Source organism: Heterodontus francisci, chromosome 5, assembly GCF_036365525.1.
Source record: "Heterodontus francisci isolate sHetFra1 chromosome 5, sHetFra1.hap1, whole genome shotgun sequence".
Taxonomy (NCBI): Eukaryota; Metazoa; Chordata; class Chondrichthyes; order Heterodontiformes; family Heterodontidae; genus Heterodontus; species Heterodontus francisci.
In genome coordinates this window covers 190533094-190556371 of record NC_090375.1, presented here as the reverse complement: position 1 = coordinate 190556371, position 23278 = coordinate 190533094, and the positions used below count along the sequence as shown (strand labels likewise).

General features: G+C 44.3%; 1 protein-coding gene across 8 annotated transcripts in view; it reads right to left on the bottom strand.

The window, feature by feature from the left end:
- znf516 (zinc finger protein 516) overlaps nucleotides 1-23278 on the bottom strand; it is a 258381-nt gene that overhangs the window by 159922 nt on the left and 75181 nt on the right. For all 8 annotated transcript variants that reach the window (XM_068032496.1, XM_068032499.1, XM_068032502.1 and 5 more), the window contains one exon: nucleotides 12425-14480. In XM_068032496.1, the coding sequence (XP_067888597.1) occupies nucleotides 12425-14336 (1912 nt within the window). In that variant the 5' untranslated portion in view covers nucleotides 14337-14480. The remainder of the gene's footprint in view (nucleotides 1-12424; nucleotides 14481-23278) is intronic.

Below are 23278 nucleotides of genomic sequence, written 5' to 3'. Positions count from 1 at the left end.
TTTCAGGGCATGCAAAAAGCCAGAGGATGCTGATAAATCTGCCCTGTTGCTCTTAGATGGACATTTAGGGCATGGTTAAATTTCCAGCCGTCACAATGATCCAAGCAAAGGAAGAGTTAAGCTTTTCATAGCTCACCCCGGACGGCTCATTTCAAGAAAAATTCCAAACGCACAAACACCAAGATAAAGCTACCTCTGAAAAACTGCAAGTAATTGGATTCCACTTTTCCATTCCATGAAGGTATCTGACACCAGGGGGCGCAAAGCAACTTTGAATTTGTGCAATAGTTTAAAAGATTAGGCCCATTGCCCTTCGGGGTACTGTTACACAGTTGTTATGTTACTGGATTAGTAACACAGAGGCCTGGCCTAATGATCTGGAGACATGAATTCAAATCCCACCAGGGCAGCTGTGGAATTTAAATTCAATTAATTCAATAAAATCTGGAATTAAATCTAGGATCAGTAACGGTGACCATGAAACTACTGGATTTTCATTAAAACCCATTTGGTTCACTAATGTCCTATAGGGAAGGAAATCTACTGTCCTTATGCTGTCTGCCCTAAATGTAACTTCAGACCTCCAACAATGTGGTTGACTTATCTGCCCTGTAAAATGGACGAGCAAGCTACTCAGTTGTGATCAAGGATGGGCAATACATGATGGCCTTACCAGTGAGACCTGCATCCCATGAATGAATAAAAAAATTCCCAATTTTCATCACAATGTGTTACATTACCTCCCAGAGTTAAAATCACCCTCACTACATTACACTCCGTGTGGTGACAGAGAATGGGCTTACACTGCACTCAGTCTGACATACAGCACCCTATTGGAATTCAGCTAGGTTGCAAAGTAGATAAGGAAATATTAAAAGTATCCTACATACTTAACAGTTGTGATGTTTTATGGTAACATTGTACACTGAAGACCTCTAAGTCATCAACAAAGCATAAAGCACTACAGGTGCAGTGTTGCATATCAAAAAGTTGCCTAAACTGACACAGTTAACTGAGATATGTTTGCTTAGCCAAATTCTATTGCTTTAATCAATTTGTTTGGTATAAGATTATCTGTCAAGATGTTGCTGAAGGACCTTAAGTACTGTGAACAGTTCTGAAAAAAAAAACGTAGAGGCACTGGAGAAGATGCAAAAAAGATTTATTAGAATGATACCTGAAGTGCAAGCTTATACCTACCAGGAACAATTGAATTGGCTGGGGCTCTTTTCTCGGGAAAAGAGAAGACTGAAGGCTGGCCTATTAGAGGTCTTTGAAATTATGAAAGGGTTTGATAGCCTCGATGCAGATGAGATGTTTCATCTTGTGCAGGCGAGACCAGAATTAGGGGCGATAAATATAAGATTGTCACCAATAAATCCTATAGGGGATTCAGAAGAAACTTCTTTACCCAGAGAATGGTGAGAATGTGGAACTCACTAACACATGGAATAGTTGAGGTAAATTGCATAGAAGCATTCAAGGGGAAGCTAGATAAACACGTGAGGCAGACAGGAATAGAAAGATATGTTGAAGGGGTTAGATGAAGAGTGGTGTAAGGAGACTCGTGTGAAGTATGAACAATGGCATGGACCAGTTGGGCTGAATGGCCTGTTTCTGTACTGTAAATAGTTGGTAATATTTTGTAATCAAAAGCAACCCAAACAGTTAACTTAGAGAGAAAGTACAGTCTAACCGAATGCTGCAAAATTGTTAGAAAGTCAGAAACGGAAATGGCAAACCAGGAAAGTTGACCACTGATAATTGCTCACCACAGATGCACCACAAAGGTGAAAGCAGAGCACTGCAGTGGGAGATGGAGCTGCCTTGTACAAACATAATCTGCTATTTGAATAAGGTTGTAAATCTGTATGCTAATACCAGCTAAATGGCAGATTAAACACTGGAACCTACCAGTGCAATTTTTGAAGTGTAGGCCACAAACTTAATTTTGCATGGCTGGGGAGGCATGAGTAAGGGGGCAAGTGTTGGTCAAAGGTGGGATGCCTTAACAATGATGCAAAATATGGTCTTGGATGGCATGGACCTTGTTTGAATGAAAGAAGAACTAGCATTTCTATAGCACCTTTCACAACCTCAGGATGTCCCAAAGTACTTCACAGCCAATGAAGTACTTTTGAAGAGCAGTCACTCTAGGAAATGTGGCAGCCAATTTACACACAGCACAATTGCAAAGAAGAGCAGGAGAACTCTCCCCAGTTCCCTGGTCAATATTTATCCTTCAACCAACATCACCAAAAAAAAACACTAAAATAAAAGCAAAATACTGCAGCTGCTGGAAATCTGAAATAAAAACAAGTAGTGCTGGAAATACTCAGCAGGTCTGGCAACATCTGTGGAGAGAGAAGCAGAGTTAACGTTTCAGGTCAGTGACCCTTCATCAGAACTGGCAGAGGTTAGAAATGTAAAAGGTTTTAAGCAAATAAAGCGGGGGTGATGCAAAAGAGAACAAAAGGGAAGGCGTTGATAGGACAGAGGGTCACAGAGAATAACGGACAATAAGGTCATGGAGCAAAGGCAACGGACGTGTTCATGGTGTGGTGAAAGACTAAGCATTAGTGCAGACCGGGTGTTATATGACAAAATAATGAAACTCGGGTTGTCAATCACACATCAGTGCCTGTAACCTTCGCCAATATGCTTATTAATAAAGTCCAGTGCATTTACTTCTCCTGACCACAGGCTGGAAACTATGACCAGATTTTGTGTTACAATGAAGAAGATTAGGAAGAAAAACTTAATATTTTCCAAATTATGCCCAACTCGTCTCGATCATTATGAAACTGCACTGTTCTGCATCTTTAAATTGCTCTGAACACGATGTTGCCTGGTTTGGAGGGCTTGAGTTATAAAGAGAGATTGGATAGGCTGGGTCTGTTTTCCCTGGAGCGAAGGAGGCTGAGAGGGGACATGATAGAGGTTTATAAAATTATGAGAGGCATAGATAGGGTAGATAGCCAGAGTCTGTTTCCCATGGTAGGGGTGACAAACTAGAGGGCATAGATTTAAGGTGAGAGGGAGGAGGTTTAAAGGGGATCAAAGGGGTACATTTTTCACACAAAGAATAGTGGTTATCTGGAATGAGGTGCCTGAGGAGGTGGTGGAGGCAGGAACAGTAACGACATTTAAGAGGCATCGGGACAGGTACTTGAATGAACAAGGCATAGAGGGATATGGAATTAATGCAGGCAGGTGGGATTAGTATAGATAGGCATTATGGTTGGCATGAACGCGATGGGCCGAAGGGCCTGTTTCTATGCTGTACAACTCTATGACTCTATAACATGAATTAGTTCGATAAATGAAGGGTTTTGATAGAGTAAATAAAGAGAAACTGTTCCCATTCGCTGCAGGGTCTGCAACCAGAGGACACAGATTGAAGATAACTGACAGAGGGGAGATGAAGCGAATTTATTTTATGCAGCGAGTTATTATGACCTGGAATGCGCTGCTTGAAAGGACGGTGGAAACAGATTCAACAGTAACTTTTAAAAAAGAATTGGGTACAAGCTTGAAAAGGAAAAATTTGCAGGGCTAATGGGACGTAAAATCAACGGAGGTCAATGGGGAGTAAAGTCGGGTGGGGTGTGAAACCAACCCAATTTCGGTCAGGTAGGTTAGGGTGGACAGGCAACTAACATGGCGCCAGATGATCCCTCTGCCTTCCCACAGGTTGCAATCTTAGCCTAATCTTCTGAGCAGGTGAGAGAGAGAGGCACCTGTTGGAAGGCAACCAGGGTCCCTTCTTTAAGTGAAGCAGATGGGGCTCCAATGATGGAATGGAGTTTGACCGCCATTTTAACCCAACAACAACAAGTTTTTTTTATTATTCATTCATGGCATCACTGGCTAGGCCAACATTTATTGCCCATTCTTAATTGCCCTTGAACTGAGTGACTCGCTAGGCCATCTCAGAGGACATTTATGAGCCAACCACATTGCTGTGGATCTGGAGTCACATGTAGGCCAGACCAGGTAAGGACAGCAGATTTCCTTCCCTAAAGGACATTAGTGAACCAGAGCGGTTTTTACAACAATCGACAATTAGACTAGCTTTTTTTTTAAATTCTAGATTTATTAATTGAATTCAAATTTCACCATCTGCCGTGGTGGGATTTGAACCCATGTCCCCAGACCACTAGCCTGGGCCTCTAGGCTACTAGTCCAGTGACATGTCCACTACACCACCGCCTCCCTTTAACATATCTTTAACGTAATTAAACATTCCAAGGCACTTCACAGGAGCAAAATAAAACAAAATATGACACTGAGCCACATAAGGAGATATTGGTTTGAATTCTGTGGAACTGGCGGGGGTCCCGTTGCCAGGCCGCAAAGGCGAAGATAACCCCGCCTTGGCCCTTTGGAGTCCTCCCCCCCGGTGCAATTTAACAGCGCCTGGGCAGTTAACTGCCCAGTGCCGGGATCCCCATCCCTTTAAGGATGAGGATCCCACCTCCAAGAGCTGCCAGCCAATCAGAGGGCTTTCAGCTCAGTACTCTTGGCAGTGCCACCAGGAGCAGTGGCCACTGCCAGTACTGCACCAAGCCTGGGACCAGGACCAGCATTGGAGCCCTGGACCTCAGCTAAGTGTGGTAAGGTCGCTGGGGCCAGTCTGGCAGGCCCCAGCGAGAGGGGTTGGAGGGTGGTCATTGAGGGTGGGGAGGGGGATCTTAGCGGAGGGGCGGTCTTTGCCACAGATTGCCCACGGAGGAGGCCCCCTACAACACCACAGGGAGGCCAATTGTTTTTCTGGGTGACCTCTCCACACCTCCGCCGCTGTTGTATTTCCAGCAGCAGTAGGAAGATGCCCTTAAATGGCTTTTAATTGGCCACCTAAAGGCCTCAATTGGCCCCTGGGCAGGAAAGCTGTCTTCGATCTTTCCCGCCCCGACTCAATTACAGGACAACTGGAAGACAACAGACATTCCGCCCCCCCCCCCCCCCCCCCCACTTTCCATCACTAATTTGGGCGCCCCTGCTTCCCATCCTGTCTCCTGAGGCCCATAACATTCTGCCCATTAGGTCAGATGACGAAGATCTTCGTCAAAGAGGTAGGTTTTAAGGAGAATTTTAAAGGAGGAAAGAGAGCTGGAGAGGTGGTGGAGGGAGGGTATTCCAGAGCTTAGGGCCCATGCAGCTGGGGACACGGACGCCAAAGGTGGAGCGATTAAAATAGGATGCACAAGAGGCCAGAATTATAGGAGCACAGATATCCTGGAGGGTTGTGGGGCTGGAGGATAACAAGGGGTAAGGCCATGCAAAGATTTGAAAACAAGGATGGGAATTTAAAAATCGAGATGTTGCTTAATTTGATAAGTTTCCTTTGTTGCTTTTATGATGTAGGTGTTCATTTGTTGTGCCCCGCTCCAGCTAAAAAGCGGGCACTTTTGTTCAAGATTATTTCATTTGCATTGAGGATACTGGGTCCTTAAGTATGGAACTGAAAGAGTTCGGCTTCTTTCCACCAAATGTGAGGTCCCCCCGAACCTCCTTCCAACCACTTAGCTCAGTTACCGGGCGCCTTTCCTTTGGGTTGCTTATGGGAACTGGTTCCTGCCTGCCTGCCAGCTGCTTCTTGCCCCCGAGTTTGGGTGGGAGACTGAAGAAGTCTATACAGATGAGCCCTGGGGAGATAAACTGTATCCCTAGCCGCAGTTAATGGAGGGTTTTGTGTGCATCTTACCCTCCAAACCCGCCCCAAATTAAAATGAGGAATATTAGGTCTGGTTTTGTGTTCTTTCATCAAATTTCATCCAAGAACAACCAGTTGCCTTAATATAGCACCTTTAACATAGTAAAACATCCCAAAGCACTTCATAGAAGCAATTACATCGAATTACATAAAATATACAGCATAGGAACAGGACATTCAACCTGAGCAGTGGATTATGCTGCACTTGAGCCTCCTCCCATCTTTCCTCATCTAACTCTATCAGCATAACCCTCTATTCCCTTCTCCCTCATATGTTCATCTAACTTCCCCTTAAATGCATCTATACCATTCACCTCAATCACTTCCTGTGGTACCAAGTTCCACATTCTGACCACACTGTGGGTAAAAAACATTGGTGACAATCATACATACGAACATGTGAATTAGGAGCAGGAGTAGGCCACTCAGCCTCTCGAGTCTACTCCACCATTTAATAAGATCATGATTGATCTGATTGTAACCTCAACTCCACATTCCCGCCTACCCCCAATAATCTTCTACCCCCTTGCTTATCAAGAATAACCACCTCTGCCTTAAAAATATTCAAAGACTCTGCTTCCAACACCTTTTGAGGAAGAGAGTTCCAACGACTCACAACCCTCAGAGAAAAAATTTCTCCTCATCTCTTCCTTAAATGTGCGATCTCTTATTTTTAAGGCTAGGAATCCTGCGGCGAATAACTCCCCAAAGCCTGTCCACCATCTACAAGGCACAAGTCAGGAGTGTGATGGAATACGCCCAACTTGCCTGGATGGGTGCAGCTCCAACAACACTCAAGAAGCTCAACACCATCCAGGACAAAGCAGCCCGCTTGATTGGCACCCCATCTACAAACATTCACTCCCTCCACCACCGACACACAGTGGCAACAGTGTGTACCATCTACAAGATGCACTGCAGAAATGCACCAAGACTCATTCCACAGCACCTTCCAAACCTGCAACCTCTACACCTAGAAGGACAAGGGCAGCAGACGCATGGGAATACCACCATCTGAAAGTTCTCCTCCAAACCACACACCACCCTGACTTGGAACTATATCGCCGTTCCTTCACTGTCGCTGGGTCAAAATCCAGGAACTCCCTTCCTAACAGCACTGTGGGTGTACCTACCCCACATAGACTGCAGCGGTTCAAAATGGCGGTTCACCACCACCTTCTTATGCACAATTAGGGATGGGCAATAAATGCTGGCCTTGCCAGCGATGCCCACATCCCATGAATGAATAAAAGAGGTGACCCCTAGTTCTTGATTTCCCCCCCCCAGATGAAACATCCTTTCCACATCCACCCTCTCAAGGCTCCTCAAAATCTGATGTGTTTCAATCAAGTCACCCATTACTCATCTAAACTCCAGTGGATACAAGCCTAGCCTGTCCAACCTTTTCTCGTAAGACAACACGCCCATTTTAGGTATTAGTCTAGTAAACCTTCTCTGAACTGCTTCCAACGCATTTATATCCTTCCTCAAATAAGGAAACCAATACTGTACACTGTATTCACGATGTGGTCTCACCAATGCCCTGTATAACTGAAGCATAACCTCTTTATTTTTGTATTCAATTCCCCTCACAATAAATGATAACATTCTATTAGCTTTCCTAATTACTTGCCCCTGCATACTAACCTTTTGCGATTTGTGCACTAGGACACCCAGACCCCTCTGAATTTCAGAGCTCTGCAATCTCTCACCATCTAGATAATATGTTTCTTTTTCATTCTAAGGCTCTATACAAGTTTAGCATAACTCTCCCCTTTTCAATTCTCTCCCTCTAGAAATAAAGCCGAGTGCCCACTCTGCTTTTGTTATGGCCTTGTTAATCTGCGTTGCTACTTTCAGTGATTTGTGTATTTGTATTCCCAGACCCCTACCCCATTTAAATTCTTATTTACCAAGTAATATGTGACCTCCTTATTTTTCTTACCAAAATGGAATACTTCACACTTAGCAATGCTGAATTTCATTTGCAAATTATGTGCACATTCTGCAAGTGTATTAATGTCTTCTTGTAACTTGTTGCAGTCCTCTTCATTACTGACTACCCTCTCAGATTTGTTGTGGCCTGCAAATTTAGAAATTCAAAAAAGCACTATTGCAGGATCATCCTGGAATGCAAAGATAACCCCCGGTTTAGATAGTCCCCAGTTTCTCTTCTCCACTATAAACATTCTTCTTAAACCACACTTCCCGGCCTCCTCCACCTAACCTCCAACAGTAAGTGCAAGGAGCTCATGAACCTCTTTGTCACCAAGATTGAGACCTGCCGTTCCACTGCCTCTGCCATTTACATCCCTTTCTCTTCCCACCGAGCCACATAAGCAGCTATTAAGACAGGTAACCCTTTGTCATGGAGGTACATTTTAAGGAGCATCTTAAAGGAAGAGAGACGGGTAGAGAGACGGGGTGTTTTGGGAGGGAATTCCAGAGCCTAGGGGCCCAGGCAGCTGGCGGCATGGCTGCCAATGATCGGAAATCAGGGATGCGCAAGAGGTTACAGTTGGAGGACTGCAGAGATCTTGGACGGCTGGAGGAGGTTACAGAGATAGGGAGGGGGAGGCCATGGAAGGATTTGAAAATAAGGATGAGAATTCTTAATTTGAGTGTTGTTAATGAGATTGGTGAGTTACAAATGCAGATTGACATGTGGAAATATGATGCTGTGGCTATGACTCTATGACCATGCTCAAAGAAGGGCAATACTGGGTATTAAATATTCCTGGATACAAGGTGTTCAGGAAAGATAGGAAAGGGAAAAAAGGGGGAGGGGTGGAAGTACTGATTAAGGAGAGCATTGCAGTGCTGGATGTACCAGAGGGGTCAAAGACAGAATCTATTTGGCTAGAGCTAAAGAACAAAAAAGATGCCATTACATTGTTTGGTGTTGTCTGTAGGCCACCAATTAGTGGGAAAAATTTGCAAGAAATTACAGATAGGTGTAAAAATTATAGGGTAGTTATAAAGGAGGACTTTAATTATCCAATTAGAGACTTGGTTAGTTGTCGTGTAAAGGGCAGTGAGGGGCAAGAGTTCCGAAAGTGCATTCAGCAAAATTTTCCACAGCAGTATGTTTCTAGTCCAACGAGAAAGGAGGCACTCCTGAACTTGGTTCTTAGGAATGAGGTGGGCTAAGTGGATCAAGTGTCAGTAAGAGAACATTTAGGGGACAGTGATCATTGTATCATACAGTTTAGGCTGACTATGGAAAAGGACAAAAAAATCCAAAGTAAGAATAGTTAACGGGGGGAAAGCCAACTTCAATGGGTTAAGATTGGAGCTGGGGCGAATAAGTCAAAAGTTGGCAGGAAAAATGGTAGCTGAACAATGGGCTACCTTCAAAGAAGAGATAGTTCGGGCACAGGCTAGGTATGTTCCCTCGAAGGGGAAAGGTAGGATAAGCAAATCCAGAGCTCCCTGGACAACAAAAGAGATAAAGAAAAAGTGTGCTTATGACAGATGCCAGGTAGAGAATACTGTTGAGAACCAGGCTGAATATAGAAGGGTCAGAGGGGAAGTTAAAAAGCAAATGAGAGAAGCAAAGAGAGAGTATGAAAAGAGACTGGCAGCTAACATAAAGGGGAACCCCAAAGTTTTCTATAGACATATTAATAGTAAAAGAATGGTAAAAAGAGGAGCGGGACTGATTAGGGACCAACAGGGGAATTGTACATGGAGGCAAGGAAGAAGATTCAACCCAGGAAATGGTGAAAGAGGGGGTAATTCAGACACTAGAAGGGTTTATAATTGATAAGGAGGAGGTGTTGAATAGGCTGTCTGTAATTAAAGTGGATAAGGCACCAGGACCAGATGAGATGCATCCAAGGATACTGAAGGAAGAGAGAGTGGAAATTGCAGAGACACTGGCCATTATTTTTCAGTCTTGCTTAGACTCGGGGGTAGTGCCAGAGGACTGGAGAATTGCAAATGTTACACCCTTGTTCAAAAAAGGGTGTAAAGATAAGCCCAACAACTAACAGCCAGTCAGTTTAACTTCGGTGGTGGGAAAACTTCTAGGAAGATTAATTCGGGACAAAATTAATTGTCACATGGACAAATGTGGGTTAATTAAAGAAAGCCAGCATGGATTTCTTAAGGGAAAAATCATGTTTAACTAACTTGCTGGAGTTTTTTTTGAAGAGGACTGATGAGGGAAATGCAGTTGATGTGGTGTGCATGGACTTCCAAAAGGCGTTTGATACAGTGCCATATAACAGATTTGTGAGCAAAGTTATAGCTCATGGAATAGACAGGACAGTAGCAACATGGATACGGAATCAGCTGAGTGACAGAAAACAAAGAGTAGTGGTTAATGCATGGTTTTCAAACTGGAGGAAGGTTCGTAATAGTGTTCCTCAGGGGTCAGTATTGGGACCCTTGCTCTTCGTGATATATATTAATTCCCTAGACCTTGATGTACAGGGCACGATTTCCAAGTTTGTGATGATACAAAACTTGGAGGCATAGTGAACTGTGAGGTAGGTAGTGTAGAACAGGGTTGTTCAACCTTTGTGTGGGAGGCCACATTACAATTTTTGTCTTATTTAGGGGGCCGGTGAGACAATTTTGGAAAGATAAAGGCATTAAAAATGTACCTTACTATTAATCAAAACAACAACAAATGTATATTTTTGTGAAGAAGCTTTAAATGAAAAGACTAATTTATTGACTTACTTTCTCTTCAACATGTTGGACATTGATTTAGTGAGATACCTGGCATTTTTTGTTTGCACAGTAGTCAATGTTTGCCCGTACACTTGATGTAGCAATGCAGAATATTCCAGATAGATGTCATTTTGTCAGGAGTGATCTTGATCACACTCTCTCCCTCTCTCCCAGTCTGTCTCTCTCTCTCTATGTGTCCCCCACTCTGTGTCCCACCCCGCACCCGCTCTTTCACTCTCTGTCCCCCCTCTCTCCAAATCCCTCTCTCTCTGTTCTCCCCTCTCTGTCCCCTTTCTCTCTCTCTCTCTTCTCCCCTCCCTCTCTCTGTTCCACTCTCCCTCTCTCTTTCGCTGTTCCTCACTCCCGCTCTCTGTCCCCCTTTCTCTCTCTCTCTGATCCTCCCTCCCTCTCTCTCTCTCTCTGTCCCCCTTTCTCTCTCTGCCCCCCCTCTGTTCCCCCCAACCCCCGTTCCATTTCTCTCCCTGGCAGTTGCAGAGAGTATGAATACTCAGCAGATGGTTAGCCTGTGTTTTAAAAAAAAAAACACCAGGCTGTCAGTTTCACAGCTGACAGGTGCTGGGAGCGGGAACAGCGGTTTCCCAACTTTGGATAGATTCGGGGTTTTCCGGCGGGCTTTTAAAAAAAAGTTGGAAGCTGCTGGAAAACCCAAATCAGTCCAAAGTTGGGAAACTGCTGTTCCTGATGTCAACAGCTGTCAGCTGTGAAACTAACTTATGACCTTTTTAAAAAGCCAGTCTACAAGAAGCAGCCAGTGGAAAATTTCCCATCTCCAGTCACTGATCCCCGGCGAGGATGAGGAACACCCCTGGTACAGTTTCTATCTGCGGGCCAAATATTGGACAACCCTGGTGTAGAACTTCAAAAGGACATAGACAAGTTGGTGGAATGGGCGGGTGGGTGGCAGATGAAGTTCAATGTGGAGAAATGTGAAGTGATACAATTTGGTAGGAAGAACATGGAGAGACAATATGAAACAAAGGGTACAATTCGAAAGGGGGTGCAGGAGCAGAGGGACCTGGGTGTATATGTGTAGAGGAATCATTGAAGATGGCAGGACAGGTTGAGAGAGCAGTTAATAAAGCATACAATATCCTGAGCTTTATTAATTGGGGCATAGAGTACAAGAGCAAGGAGGTTATGTTGAACTTGTGTAAGACACTAGTTCGGCCTCAGCTGGAGTTTTGCGTCCAGTTCTGGGCACCGCACTTTAGGAAGAATGTGAAGGCATTAGAGAGGGTCAGAAAAGATTGATGAGAATTTTCCAGGGATGAGGAATTTCAGTTATGAAGATAGATTGGAGAAGTTAGGACTGTTTTCCTTAAGAAGAGAAGGCTGAGAGGTGATTTGATAGAGGTATTCAAAATCATGGGGGGTCTGGTCAGAGTAGATAGAGAGAAACTGTTCCCATTCGTGAAAGGATCGAGAACATGAGGGCATAGATTTAAATTAATTGATTAAAGAAGTAAAAGCAGCATGAGGAAAAACGTTTTCACACAGCGAATGGTTAAGGTCTGGAATGCACTGCCTGAGAGTGTGGTGGAGGTAGGTTCAACTGAAGCATTCAAAAGGGAACTGGACTGTTATCTGAAAAGTAGAATGTGTAGGGTTGCTTGGAAGATGCGGGAAGTGGCACTAGGTGAATTGCTCATTCGGAGAGCTGGTGCAGAGACGATGGGCCAAATGACCTCCTTCAGCTCTGTAACAATTCTGTGATTCTGTGAGGCATTGCAGGACTGGGAGTCAATGTAGGTCAGTTAGAAAAGGGGTGATGGGTGAGCGGGACTTGGTGCAAGTTAGGATACAGGCAGCAGAGTTTTGGATGAGCTCAAGTTTATGGACTGTGCAAGGTGGGAGGTCAGACAGGAGAGGAGTGAAGTGTACTGCAACCAATCAGACAAGACATCCTACCAGAACATGGCAGTAGTATCAGTGTACCTTCTTCTAATGTCACCTGCACATCCCCTTCCAATGGCGCCTGCACATCCCCTTCCAATGGTGCCTGCTTACCCCTTTCTGAATCGATCGGTGCATCATTAACTGCGTGCAGTTCTGTACCCTCTTTGGAATTGTCGGTGCCTTCTTCCCCCAGCCCCGGTGCCAGCGTATCTTCTGAAGCTGAAGCTGAGTTCGGAGTGCTGGGCCTACTGTTTGAAGTAGAGTCCACTTCACTTGTGGAACCATGCTTGATCTCCTGACATACCCGTCCACCTTCATGCCCACTCTCTCTGTTCTTTCTGTGAACTCTTGAATGCAGCACCACCTGATGATAGGTCCGGAATACCTTGCCACACTCAAAACACTCCGTACTTTTATTCAGCGATGATCTTCCGCCGTGGCAAGATGCAGGTCGGAAATCGGTGCCACTGTTGCTCTCCCCAGAGTTGGCCAACTGACTATCTTTTTCTGGTGCATTTGTCCTATTCCGCCTCTTTGGGTAACTGCTGTTATGAATGTCTTGTTCCCGTTTGCGCTTCTCAGTGTCAATGAGAATGTATTCTCCTTTTTCTTTATCGTAAGCAATATCTGTATCTGGAAGACCTTCATCGAACCTGCTGTGTCTTGAGTATTCTGTGAGTTCTGCCACTTTTCCCTTGGTGGCCAACTGCCAAGCTTGATAGCTACTCACAGGATCTAGTTCAGCAACACCCTTTGCAAGCAAGCGACTTGTAAAAGTGTCCAGTATCACGGATGGCCTCAAGTTCAGGGACCTGAGGAAACAGTCCTTTGTGGTGTTTTCAGTGGTGGCATTAACTGCGGCCTCCCTTACAATCTTTGTTTGTTCTTCAGAGCAGTCCTCAGCTGTTCTAAAGTGTAATTTCTCATGTTCTTTTAAGCTTTCCCTACTTGGGAACAGGTAGCCACATTTCATGCAGATTTTGTACTGCGAAAATGCAATGCTCATTCCGTCCTCCTGTACCACATCATTAATGGTGGCTAAATTCTCGCAGTCAGTTTTACTGACTTTGTTTCTGTTCCTGTTCCTTGCACTGTGCACCTTCATGTGGTTCTTGAGGAACCAGCGTTCCTTGAACCTGCGTCCGCAGATGTGACAACTGTATTCAAAGGAGCCACTGTGTTTCTTCATGTGGGCCTTCAAAAACCAGGACTGGTTGAATGTCTGGTGACACGTTTCACACGTGAACTCATTGGCAGGTTGTTCAACCTTGTCACTCTCGCCTTCATTTTTTGGCATCTCCACAGTGATGTGGGTTTTTTCTATATGGCTCAGTAATTCATCATCCCTTAACGTGACATACTCGCACAGTCTGCACTTGTACAACTTGTGCAGTAGTTGCATGTGTTGATCCAACTGGTCCTGCTTTTCAAACTTTCCTTTACAGCATGAACACTGGAATGTAACGGCACTATCATTGGCATTCGGCAGAACTTCCTTCTCTTTCTTAAGCCTCCTTAGAACAATCTTCCCATTCTCTGCCTTTGTTAATCCATTCTGTGCCTTAGTGCAGGATGAACTACTGTCCAAGCTGTTGAGCTCTTTGAGTTGTTGTTCTCCCAAATTAGTTTCATGCCCTTCACTCAAGTCTCCCATTTTGTGGGTCCGGATGTGTATTTTAAGGTTCCCTTTCTGAGAAGCTCTGTGGTCACAGTATGGGCATTTATAGGGTTTCTCGCCAGTATGTGTCCGCATATGGACTGACAGCACACTAAGGAACGTGAAGCTCTTTTCACAAATGCGGCAAGTAAACTTTTCAGCCTTCTTCTCATCTCCATCTTCACCATGGCAATGGGCATGATGTAGTGCGCTAAGGTTTTCTGCCTCTGTGTCTTCCTGCAATTCCGTGTCTGCGTTGTCTTTTTGAACCTTTGTACATGGTTTGTTCCTCAGACGCTTGCTTGGTGGCACCATCATAGCTACTGTGCAAGGCTCTTCCTCCACTGTTTGTTCCTGGGAGCCCATTGGTCTTATCACCAACACCCTTTAACCCCTTCAAACGCCATCGTTACCTACATGTTCAGCTGTCAAACTTTGTCGAAAAGTTCTGCTTTTTTTTGGTGGTTGGACTCGTCAGTTGAACTTATCATTCAAAGGAGCAGCCAAAGCCTATAGTTGAAGAGAGCAAAAAAAAAACAAATTTAAGTTATCGTCACTAGATGCCATGAGGTACTATTTCCCCCCAAAAAATTCTTAGCAGGGTTTGGTACATATAAAGAATTATTTGAAAAATACCAAGACTTCAATATAATGTTACAAATTAAGAACACAAAATGGTTAGAGGAGGGGAAATTTGGGCCAAGGTTCCTGCTGATTGCTATCAAGATTTCCCTCTGAGAAGAGCCAGTGTGTGGACATAATAAGGCTAGGATCACCCTTGGATTGTTTTGGCCCCATCAGTAGCCAAAGAAGCCTACCAACACTCACTGTCGCTACTTAGATGACTTACCAGGGCCTGTAGCACAATGTCCAGCAATCACAGAAAGTTAACATGCAAGTACTACAAGCAATTAGGAAGGCAAATGGTCTGTGAGCTTTTGTTAGAAAGGAACGGGAATGTAAGAGTAACAAAGTCTCACTACGATTATACAGGACATTGGTGAGGCCACACATGGAGTACGGTGTGCAGTTTTGATCTCCTTAAGGAAGGACATACTTGCCCTAGAGGGAGTACCACGAAGGTTCACTGGACTGGATCCTGGAATGAGGGGATTGCCCTGTGAGGAGAGATCGAGTAGACTAGACCTATATACCCTGAAATTTAGAAGAATGAGAGGTGATCTGATGAAAACATATAAAATTCTTAAGGGGTAGATGCTGAGAAAATGTTTCTTCTGGCTGCAAAATTTTAGAACACGGAGTCACAGTCTCAGAATATGGCGTTGACCATTTAGGACTGAGGTGAGGAGAAATTGCTTCACTCAAAGGGTTGTGAATCTTTGGAATTCTCTACCCCAGAGGGTTGTGGATGCTTGGTCACTGAGTATATTCAAGACAGAGGTCACAAGATTTTTGGACAGTAACGGAATTAAGGGATATGGAGATAGTGCAGGAAGGTGGAGTTGAGGTAGAAGATCAGCCATAAGATCTTACTGAATGGCAGAGCAGACTCGAAGGGCCAAATGGCCTCCTTCAGCTCCTATTTCTTATATGTTTATAAGTAGTCAATGGACAAGGGAAGGGTGGCTAGCAAGTGAGTAACACAATTTGAGAAACAAAATGAACAACAGAACATACATTTTTCTGAATAGTTAATTATAGCAGCTGAATGTTCACACTTCCACTTGAGAAAATAGCGTGCTTGCAATAATTCTACAATATTCCTTCTTGCTTAAACAGAAGTGCCTTGTTTGGGGAAAGCAGGAGTAGAAAACATACACGATACCCATGCTTTTTTTGTATCCGTGGGGGTAACATACGAGCAACATACTCACAAGTGCATAATGTGATCACATTGCAAAGTGTTTACAGCACAGAAACAGGCCATTTGGCCCAACAGGTCTATGCCAGTGTTTATGCTCCACAGGAGCCTCCTCCCCGCCCCTCCTTCATCTCACTCTATCAGCATGCCCTTTCTAAAAACAGATTTGTACTTCACAGCAGCCCGATGTGGGATCTGAACTCCTGCTGTCTGGATCATTAGTCCAGGGCTCCAAATTAACCAGTACATCCCCACCGTACTATCACACCTGATACATCTGCACAAAAGGATAAAGAGTTTTCTATTTTGTGCATATATTTTTGCTACCAAATAGCATGATATTTCAGCCACGCTGACTGAACATCTCAATGGTGAACTGAGAAATTTAACGTTGTACCCAAACTGGCAAATGAAGGCTCTGTTCTGCAAGGCCTAAGGCTCAAGTTGAGGCTCAGCAGTAAGGTTGTCAACACTTCAGCATTGCCTTGGAGTCTCCTACCCCAGGAATTAAAGACTAATCTCTCGGTCACTGCTGCAAGACCCAGGGGAATTAAAAAAATGTTTTTTTTCAAGCAGCTATGAACTCTTCTAAAAATAGATGATGTGGCCATTGTCACACAGCAGTTTGTGGGAGCTTACTGTGCGTAAATTGGCTGCCATATTTCTTACATTACAACAGTGACGACACTTCAAAAAGTACTTCATTGTTGTAGAGTGCTTTGAGACGTCTTGGGATCGTGGAAGGTCGTTCGGGCAAGTTTGTTCTTTTAACCTGCCTGGTAGGTTTGGGTCAGATGTCTATTCAACACCCCATCCAATTTTACCCCTGAGCTGGAATGGTTAGAGTCAGGGCTTATATGTGTGTGGGGATGGTACAGGAATGGGCCCAGACACAGCCACAAAAAGGGATGGGAAATTAAAGGAAGTCACCCTGAGTTGCTCTTGCACCCCTTACAGGAGCTATGTATAGAATTGCTGCTTCAAGAAGCAGATTATAAATGCAAGTCTTGCTTTCTTTCTTGAGATCAATAGTAAATTAAAACTAAAAATCTTAGCATGACATGGTCAAGAGCAGAATACAGCAGAAAGATTTAGGACCAGTTTATTACTTTCCCTTAAAAACAGTCCAATATTAATCCCTTTTTTAAAAAAATACAAATTATTTGGAAGAGTACTAGATATTACATCATCCAAAGAGGTCACATTACCTAAAACAATATCACTAAGACTGCCCTGGATGATATGCGACAGCTACATGATCACAAGATTACAACATAAATAACCAATCTGGAGATCTTCCCGAGCATAATAGAAGTCATGCTCAAATCCTGTGGCTGCTAATTGATTCCACATGGAAATGTAGTCCTTTTATTTATGGTGCTGAAATAAGCAACATGATCATTATAGGTTCAGATGTACAAAAAGCAAGGAACAAAACTGGCAGCATTAGTGCTGTTTACATAACCCGTTCTCATGTATGCATCTTGCATTCGATTTTTAATATTATACACATGGAGAGAAATTGAATCTGAGAAAATATACGTCAAGCTCTTTTTCATCATGGCTTAAAATTGTTCAGTAAGTTCTTTATAGCTTCCCTTTCACTGTCCCTTCCTCCTCCCAGCTCCCCTAAACTGCTAACTCCAAGCAACTCTGAAACCATTTCACAAAACACTAAAATTGAGTTGGCTGGGAAATAAATGATAATTTTAGTCTTCCTCTAAAATAATGGGCCAGTGTAGATCAATAAGCTTCTTTGACTGAGTTAGCCATAAACATTGGCATACTCTATTTGATTCTGTTCTCTAGCCTCAACAGGTAAATTAAAGCCTTTTGGCTGAAAACTAATTTAACTGAACTGCATTCTTGTAGCCAGAAAGCCTTTTTTTTTGCGTTAAGTGCCTCAATCGTCCATTTCCCGGTCAACAGCGATCAAGATTTGGTAATAAACAGAAGAGGCTTTTCCTAGACTCCATGACCCGAAAATCATTAGCAAATAACTTCCTAAAGGATGTAACAAGCCATTCACTTGAAAATAAACACAGGTTTAAGCATTTAAGTTCAATTCTGCGCCACAACAGGTCTACATGATGAAAGGAGCCACATTCTGAAATGTTTTAGGTCTGAACTCTTCATGTTAAATAGTTCAGTGGGTAGCACTCCTCTCTGAGCCAGAAGACTGTGGGTCCACAGACCTGAGCACACCATCTAGGTTTACACTCCAGTGCAGTACTGAGGGAATGCAGCATTGTCAGCGATGCCATCTTTTGGATGTCATGCTAAACCGTGGTCCTATTTGTCCCCTCAGGTTTAACATAACTTCTCTGCTTTTCAATTCTAGGACTTGAATTTTATGTTGGGCGGGAGACCTCACCCACCAGCGAAAAAGTCAGGGCTGAGCCCACCTCCGCTGGGCCTGGGGAGCCACAATGGGATTTCTCGCTTCCCAGGTCTTTAATTGGCCTCTCTGAGGCAGGAAGTCCGGCCTAATGCAGCTGACGGCCATTCAGCGAGCCAGCAGCTTTTAGTCTCAGCAGCGCCACCAGGAGCGGTGGCTACTGCTGGGACTGCAGCCAGCCATCAGAAGCGGGACAGACGATGGCCCTGGAACCAAGGTAAGATTTTGAGGCTCACTGAGGACGATCAGCCGGGCCCCGGCGAGGCAAGGGCGGTTGGTTGGGGTGGGGGCGGTAGTGTTGGGCAGTGGGTAGGGTTGGGCTGTTGTGGGGGATGGGGGGGGGTGAGTCCTCTGTGGGGCGCAGGGTGCCCGATCATGGGGGCCCCCCCTGCCTAGCTCGCAAGGCGGCCACCAGGTTTTACCTCGCAGCATTCTGGGGGCCTTTGCTGCCCAGCTGCCGCTGGTTGGAAGAGGCCCTTAAGTGGCAATTAATTGGCCATTTAAGGGCCTTGATTTCCCTGGGGCAGGCGGGCCGTTCCTCGCCACTGCTGCACCACGGAAAATTGCAGTGGGGGCGGGAAGGTATTGGGAACGGCACCCCCCACCTCCTGCTCAATTTTATGTCCACCCCCCCTGCTGCCACCAGCTCACTCGTGTGGAGTTGGGGTGGGGGGGGCGGGGGGTCACAAAATTCAGGCCTATCCCTCTGAAAATGAAACCCAGCATAATTTGCTTTTATATCCTTATTAACCTTACTTTTAATGATTTGCGTATCTGCAATCCCAGATCCTTCTGTTCCTCTACCCCATGTAGACACTTTTCCAAGGAAGATTAATCATGCAAAGAATATAATTCTAATATGTATCTTCTATGCTCAGAGATTTATACAAACTTATTTTATAAATAAATAGCATAAATATATATAAATGTTTAGTCTAATTTATCCATTAAGGCTGAATATCTGTCATAAACATAGCTCAAGTCAAAAATGTGAGAAATAAAAGGATTGAAATGGATAATGTTCACATGTAAGTGTGTCAGCAATGGCTCTGTGCCTCTGTGTCAGAAGGTTGTGGGTCCATAGTTCCATGTCAGACACTTCAACACATAATCCAGGCTGACACTCCCATTGCAGTACTGAGAGAGTGCTGCACTGTCAGTGGTGTCATCTTTTGGATGAGACATTAAACCGAGGCCCTGTCTACCCTCTCAGGTGGATGTAAAAGATCCCACGGCACTTTTCAAAGAAGAGCAATGGAGTTCTCCCCAATGTCCTGGCCAATATATATCCCTCAACCAACATCAACAAAAAGTAGATTATCTGGCCATATCACATTGCAATTTGTGGCACCTTCCTGTGCACAAATTGGCTGCTGTGTTTTCCTACATCACTACACTTCAAAAAGTACTTCATTGGCTGTAAAGCACTTTGAGACATCTGAGGTTATGAAATGCATAGTAGAAATGCAAGTAATTTTATTGAAAATTGGATATCAATGTTGTCAAATTAAAGCACAGAGGAAAGTCATTCGGCCCATCGTGCCTGTGCTGGCTCTTTGAAACAGCTATCCAATTAGTCCCATTCTTCTGCTCTTTCCTCACAGCCCGACAAATATTTTATTGAATAGGTTATATTGAAATTCAATGTAAAATCATATTTTTTCATCTGCATGGACTTGATGGGCCGAATAACTTCTTTCTGTGCCATAAATGACTCTGATATTGAATTTGGGTATGCAATTTTCGAAGAAACATTAAGAATGTAACGCTAAAGTGAAAAGCAGTAAGTGTTGAAAGTGACAGACTGATTTTCGTTTTAAAATGATAACTGGAGTTTTTACCAACTGCGCATCGTTGCCATGGTTACAACCACTAAAATTGGAACGTAGTGACCGCCTTCACCATGATTTTTCCGTCTATCTCGTTTTTCACAAACCAGATTTGTACAGGCTGGGCCAATCCCAAAGGCAGCATGGAGAAGGCGTTAAGGTAATAAGGAGGAAATTATACACAGGTGAGGTAAGGTCACTTCTTTTTTTTTCTTTCTCTTTTGGGCCTCCTTATCTCGAGAGACAATGGGTAAGCGCCTGGAGGTGGTCAGTGGTTTGTGAAGCAGCGCCTGGAGTGGCTATAAAGGCCAATTCTAGAGTGACAGGCTGTTCCACAGGTGCTGCAGAGAAATTTGTTTGTCGGGGCTGTTACACAGTTGGCTCTCCCCTTGCGCCTCTGTCTTTTTTCCTGCCAACTACTAAGTCTCTTCGACTCGCCACATTTTAGCCCTGTCTTTATGGCTGCCCGCCAGCTCTGGCGAACGCTGGCAACTGACTCCCACGACTTGTGATCAATGTCACAGGATTTCATGTCGTGTTTGCAGACGCCTTTAAAGCGGAGACGTGGACGGCCGGTGGGTCTGATACCAGTGGCGAGCTCGCTGTACAATATGTCTTTGGGGATCCTGCCATCTTCCATGCGGCTTACATGGCCAAGCCATCTCAAGCGCCGCTGACTCAGTAGTGTGTACAAGCTGGGGATGTTGGCCGCCTCGAGGACTTCTGTGTTGGAGATACGGTCCTGCCACCTGATGCCAAGTATTCTCCGGAGGCAGCGAAGATGGAATGAATTGAGACGTCGCTCTTGGCTGGCATACGTTGTCCAGGCCTCGCTACCATAGAGCAAGGTACTGAGGACACAGGCTTGATACAGTCGGACTTTTGTGTTCCGTGTCAGTGCACCATTTTCCCACACTCTCTTGGCCAGTCTGGACGTAGCAGTGGAAGCCTTTCCCATGTGCTTGTTGATTTCTGCATCTAGAGACAGGTTACTGGTGATAGTTGAGCCTAGGTAGGTGAACTCTTGAACCACTTCCAGAGCGTGGTCACCAATATTGATGGATGGAGCATTTCTGACGTCCTGCCCCATAATGTTCGTTTTCTTGAGGCTAATGGTTAGGCCAAATTCATTGCAGGCAGCCGCAAACCTGTCGATGAGACTCTGCAGGCACTCTTCAGTGTGAGATGTTAAAGCAGCATCATCAGCAAAGAGGAGTTCCCTGATGAGGACTTTCCGTACATTGGACTTCGCTCTAAGACGGGCAAGGTTGAACAACCTGCCCCCTGATCTTGTGTGGAGGAAAATTCCTTCTTCAGAGGAAGTTATCACTACAGTTATTAATAGTGTATTAATAGCTATAACAATGTGTCAGCGGTGGTGCAGTCCGTAGCACCCTTGCCTCAAGTCACAAGGTTTTGCGTTTAAGTCCCACTTCAGGGCTTGAGCACAAAAATCTAGGCTGACATTCCAGTACAGTAACTGAGGGAGTGCTGCACTGTTGGAGGTACTGTCTTTCAGATGAGACGTTAAACCAAGCCCCCATCTGATCTCTCGGGTGGATGTAAAAGATCCCATGGGACGATTTTGAAGAAGAGCAGGGGAGTTCTCCCTGGTGTCCTGCTCAATATTTATCCCTCAATCAACATCACTAAAACAAAACAGATTATCTGGTCATTATCACATTGCTGTTTGTGGGAGCTTGCTGTGTGCAAACTGGCTGATGTGTTTCCTACATTTCAACAGTAACTACACTTCAAAAGTTACTTAATTGGCTCTAAAACGCCTTGAGACATCCTGCGGTTGTGAAAGGCGCTATATAAATGCAAGTCTTTCTTTCTTAATATCCATTATTGCGAGAACAATTCAGGTTCATTTTCCTTCACCATTGTTACTGACTTTTAATTGCATGACTTCTTTTCTCCTTTGCAAGCTAATTTTTCAGTGCCCAATTAGAGTTGTAAATATTTACTGCCATAATAATTTTTATGCTCTGAGTAACAAAGTTGATAAAGATTTATTGCTGAGCAAATAAAATAGGCAGACAAAGAAAGCGCTGGGTGGTCTGGTGAATTTTAGCAGCATTGATGTACGATTTTGCTTTATGCCAAGGGTGAGAGACATGTCATTCTGGGCTAAAAAATATTCTCAGCAAACAATTTATTTTTCCCTGCATTCCAATGACTAAAATTAATTATTTTTTTAAAGAGATACAGCACTGAAACAGGCCCTTCGGCCCACCGAGTCTGTGCCGACCATCAACTACCCATTTATACTAATCCTACACTAATCCCATATTCCTACCACATCCCCACCTGTCCCTATCACCTACCTATACTAGGGGCAATTTATAATGGCCAATTTACCTACCAACCTACAAGTCTTTTGGGGAGGAAACCGGAGCACCCGGAGAAAACCCACGCAGACACAGGGAGAACTTGCAAACTCCACACAGGCAGTACCCAGAATTGAACCCGGGTCGCTGGAGCTGTGAGGCTGCGGTGCTAACCACTGCGCCACTGTGCCGCCCTTCTCTATGCCGGGGAGGGTTGCCAACCATTAAAAAAATTGTGTGATTTTCCCATTTTCTTTGAACATTTCTTGTTTAATAGTTAGAAAAATATTGGAGACAGGGGGAGGAGGGGAGGCCATTTGGCCTGACAGGGTGGGAGGTTATGTGATACAAGCTCCAGGTATATGTCTGACCAGAGTTGGCACCCCTAATTCTGGGTGAAGTGGGCAGACCTGATAAGTAAGTGTGTGCTGTACTTGCGCAACCTTTTTTTCCTACCTCATCGTGCTCATTAACAACTTTTTACTATGGGAACAGGTTGCTAAACTTTACAAATCCCCTCCACGGAGAACAATCTTTTCTCATTAGGTGTTGTATACCCTCAATATATATGTGGGGAGGGTCAAGGAAGACAGAGAGAGAGAGAGAGAGCGAGAGAGCGAGAGAGCGAGAGAGCGAGAGAGCTGCTGGGTATGGTGTGAAGGAGCTCACTATGTATCAATGGATCTTGGACATATTCTATAATAGAGGACAACAACAACAGAAACTTGCATTTATATAGTGCCTCTTACATAGTAAAATATCCAAGGTACTTCACAGGAGTTTTATCATACAGAATTTAAAACAGAGTCACATAAGGAGATATGAGGACAAGTGACCTAAAGCTTGGTCTAAGATGCAAGATTTAAGGAGCATTATAGTGGATCAGATATTACACCTTTCACAGTCTCAGTTAGTCCCAAAACGCT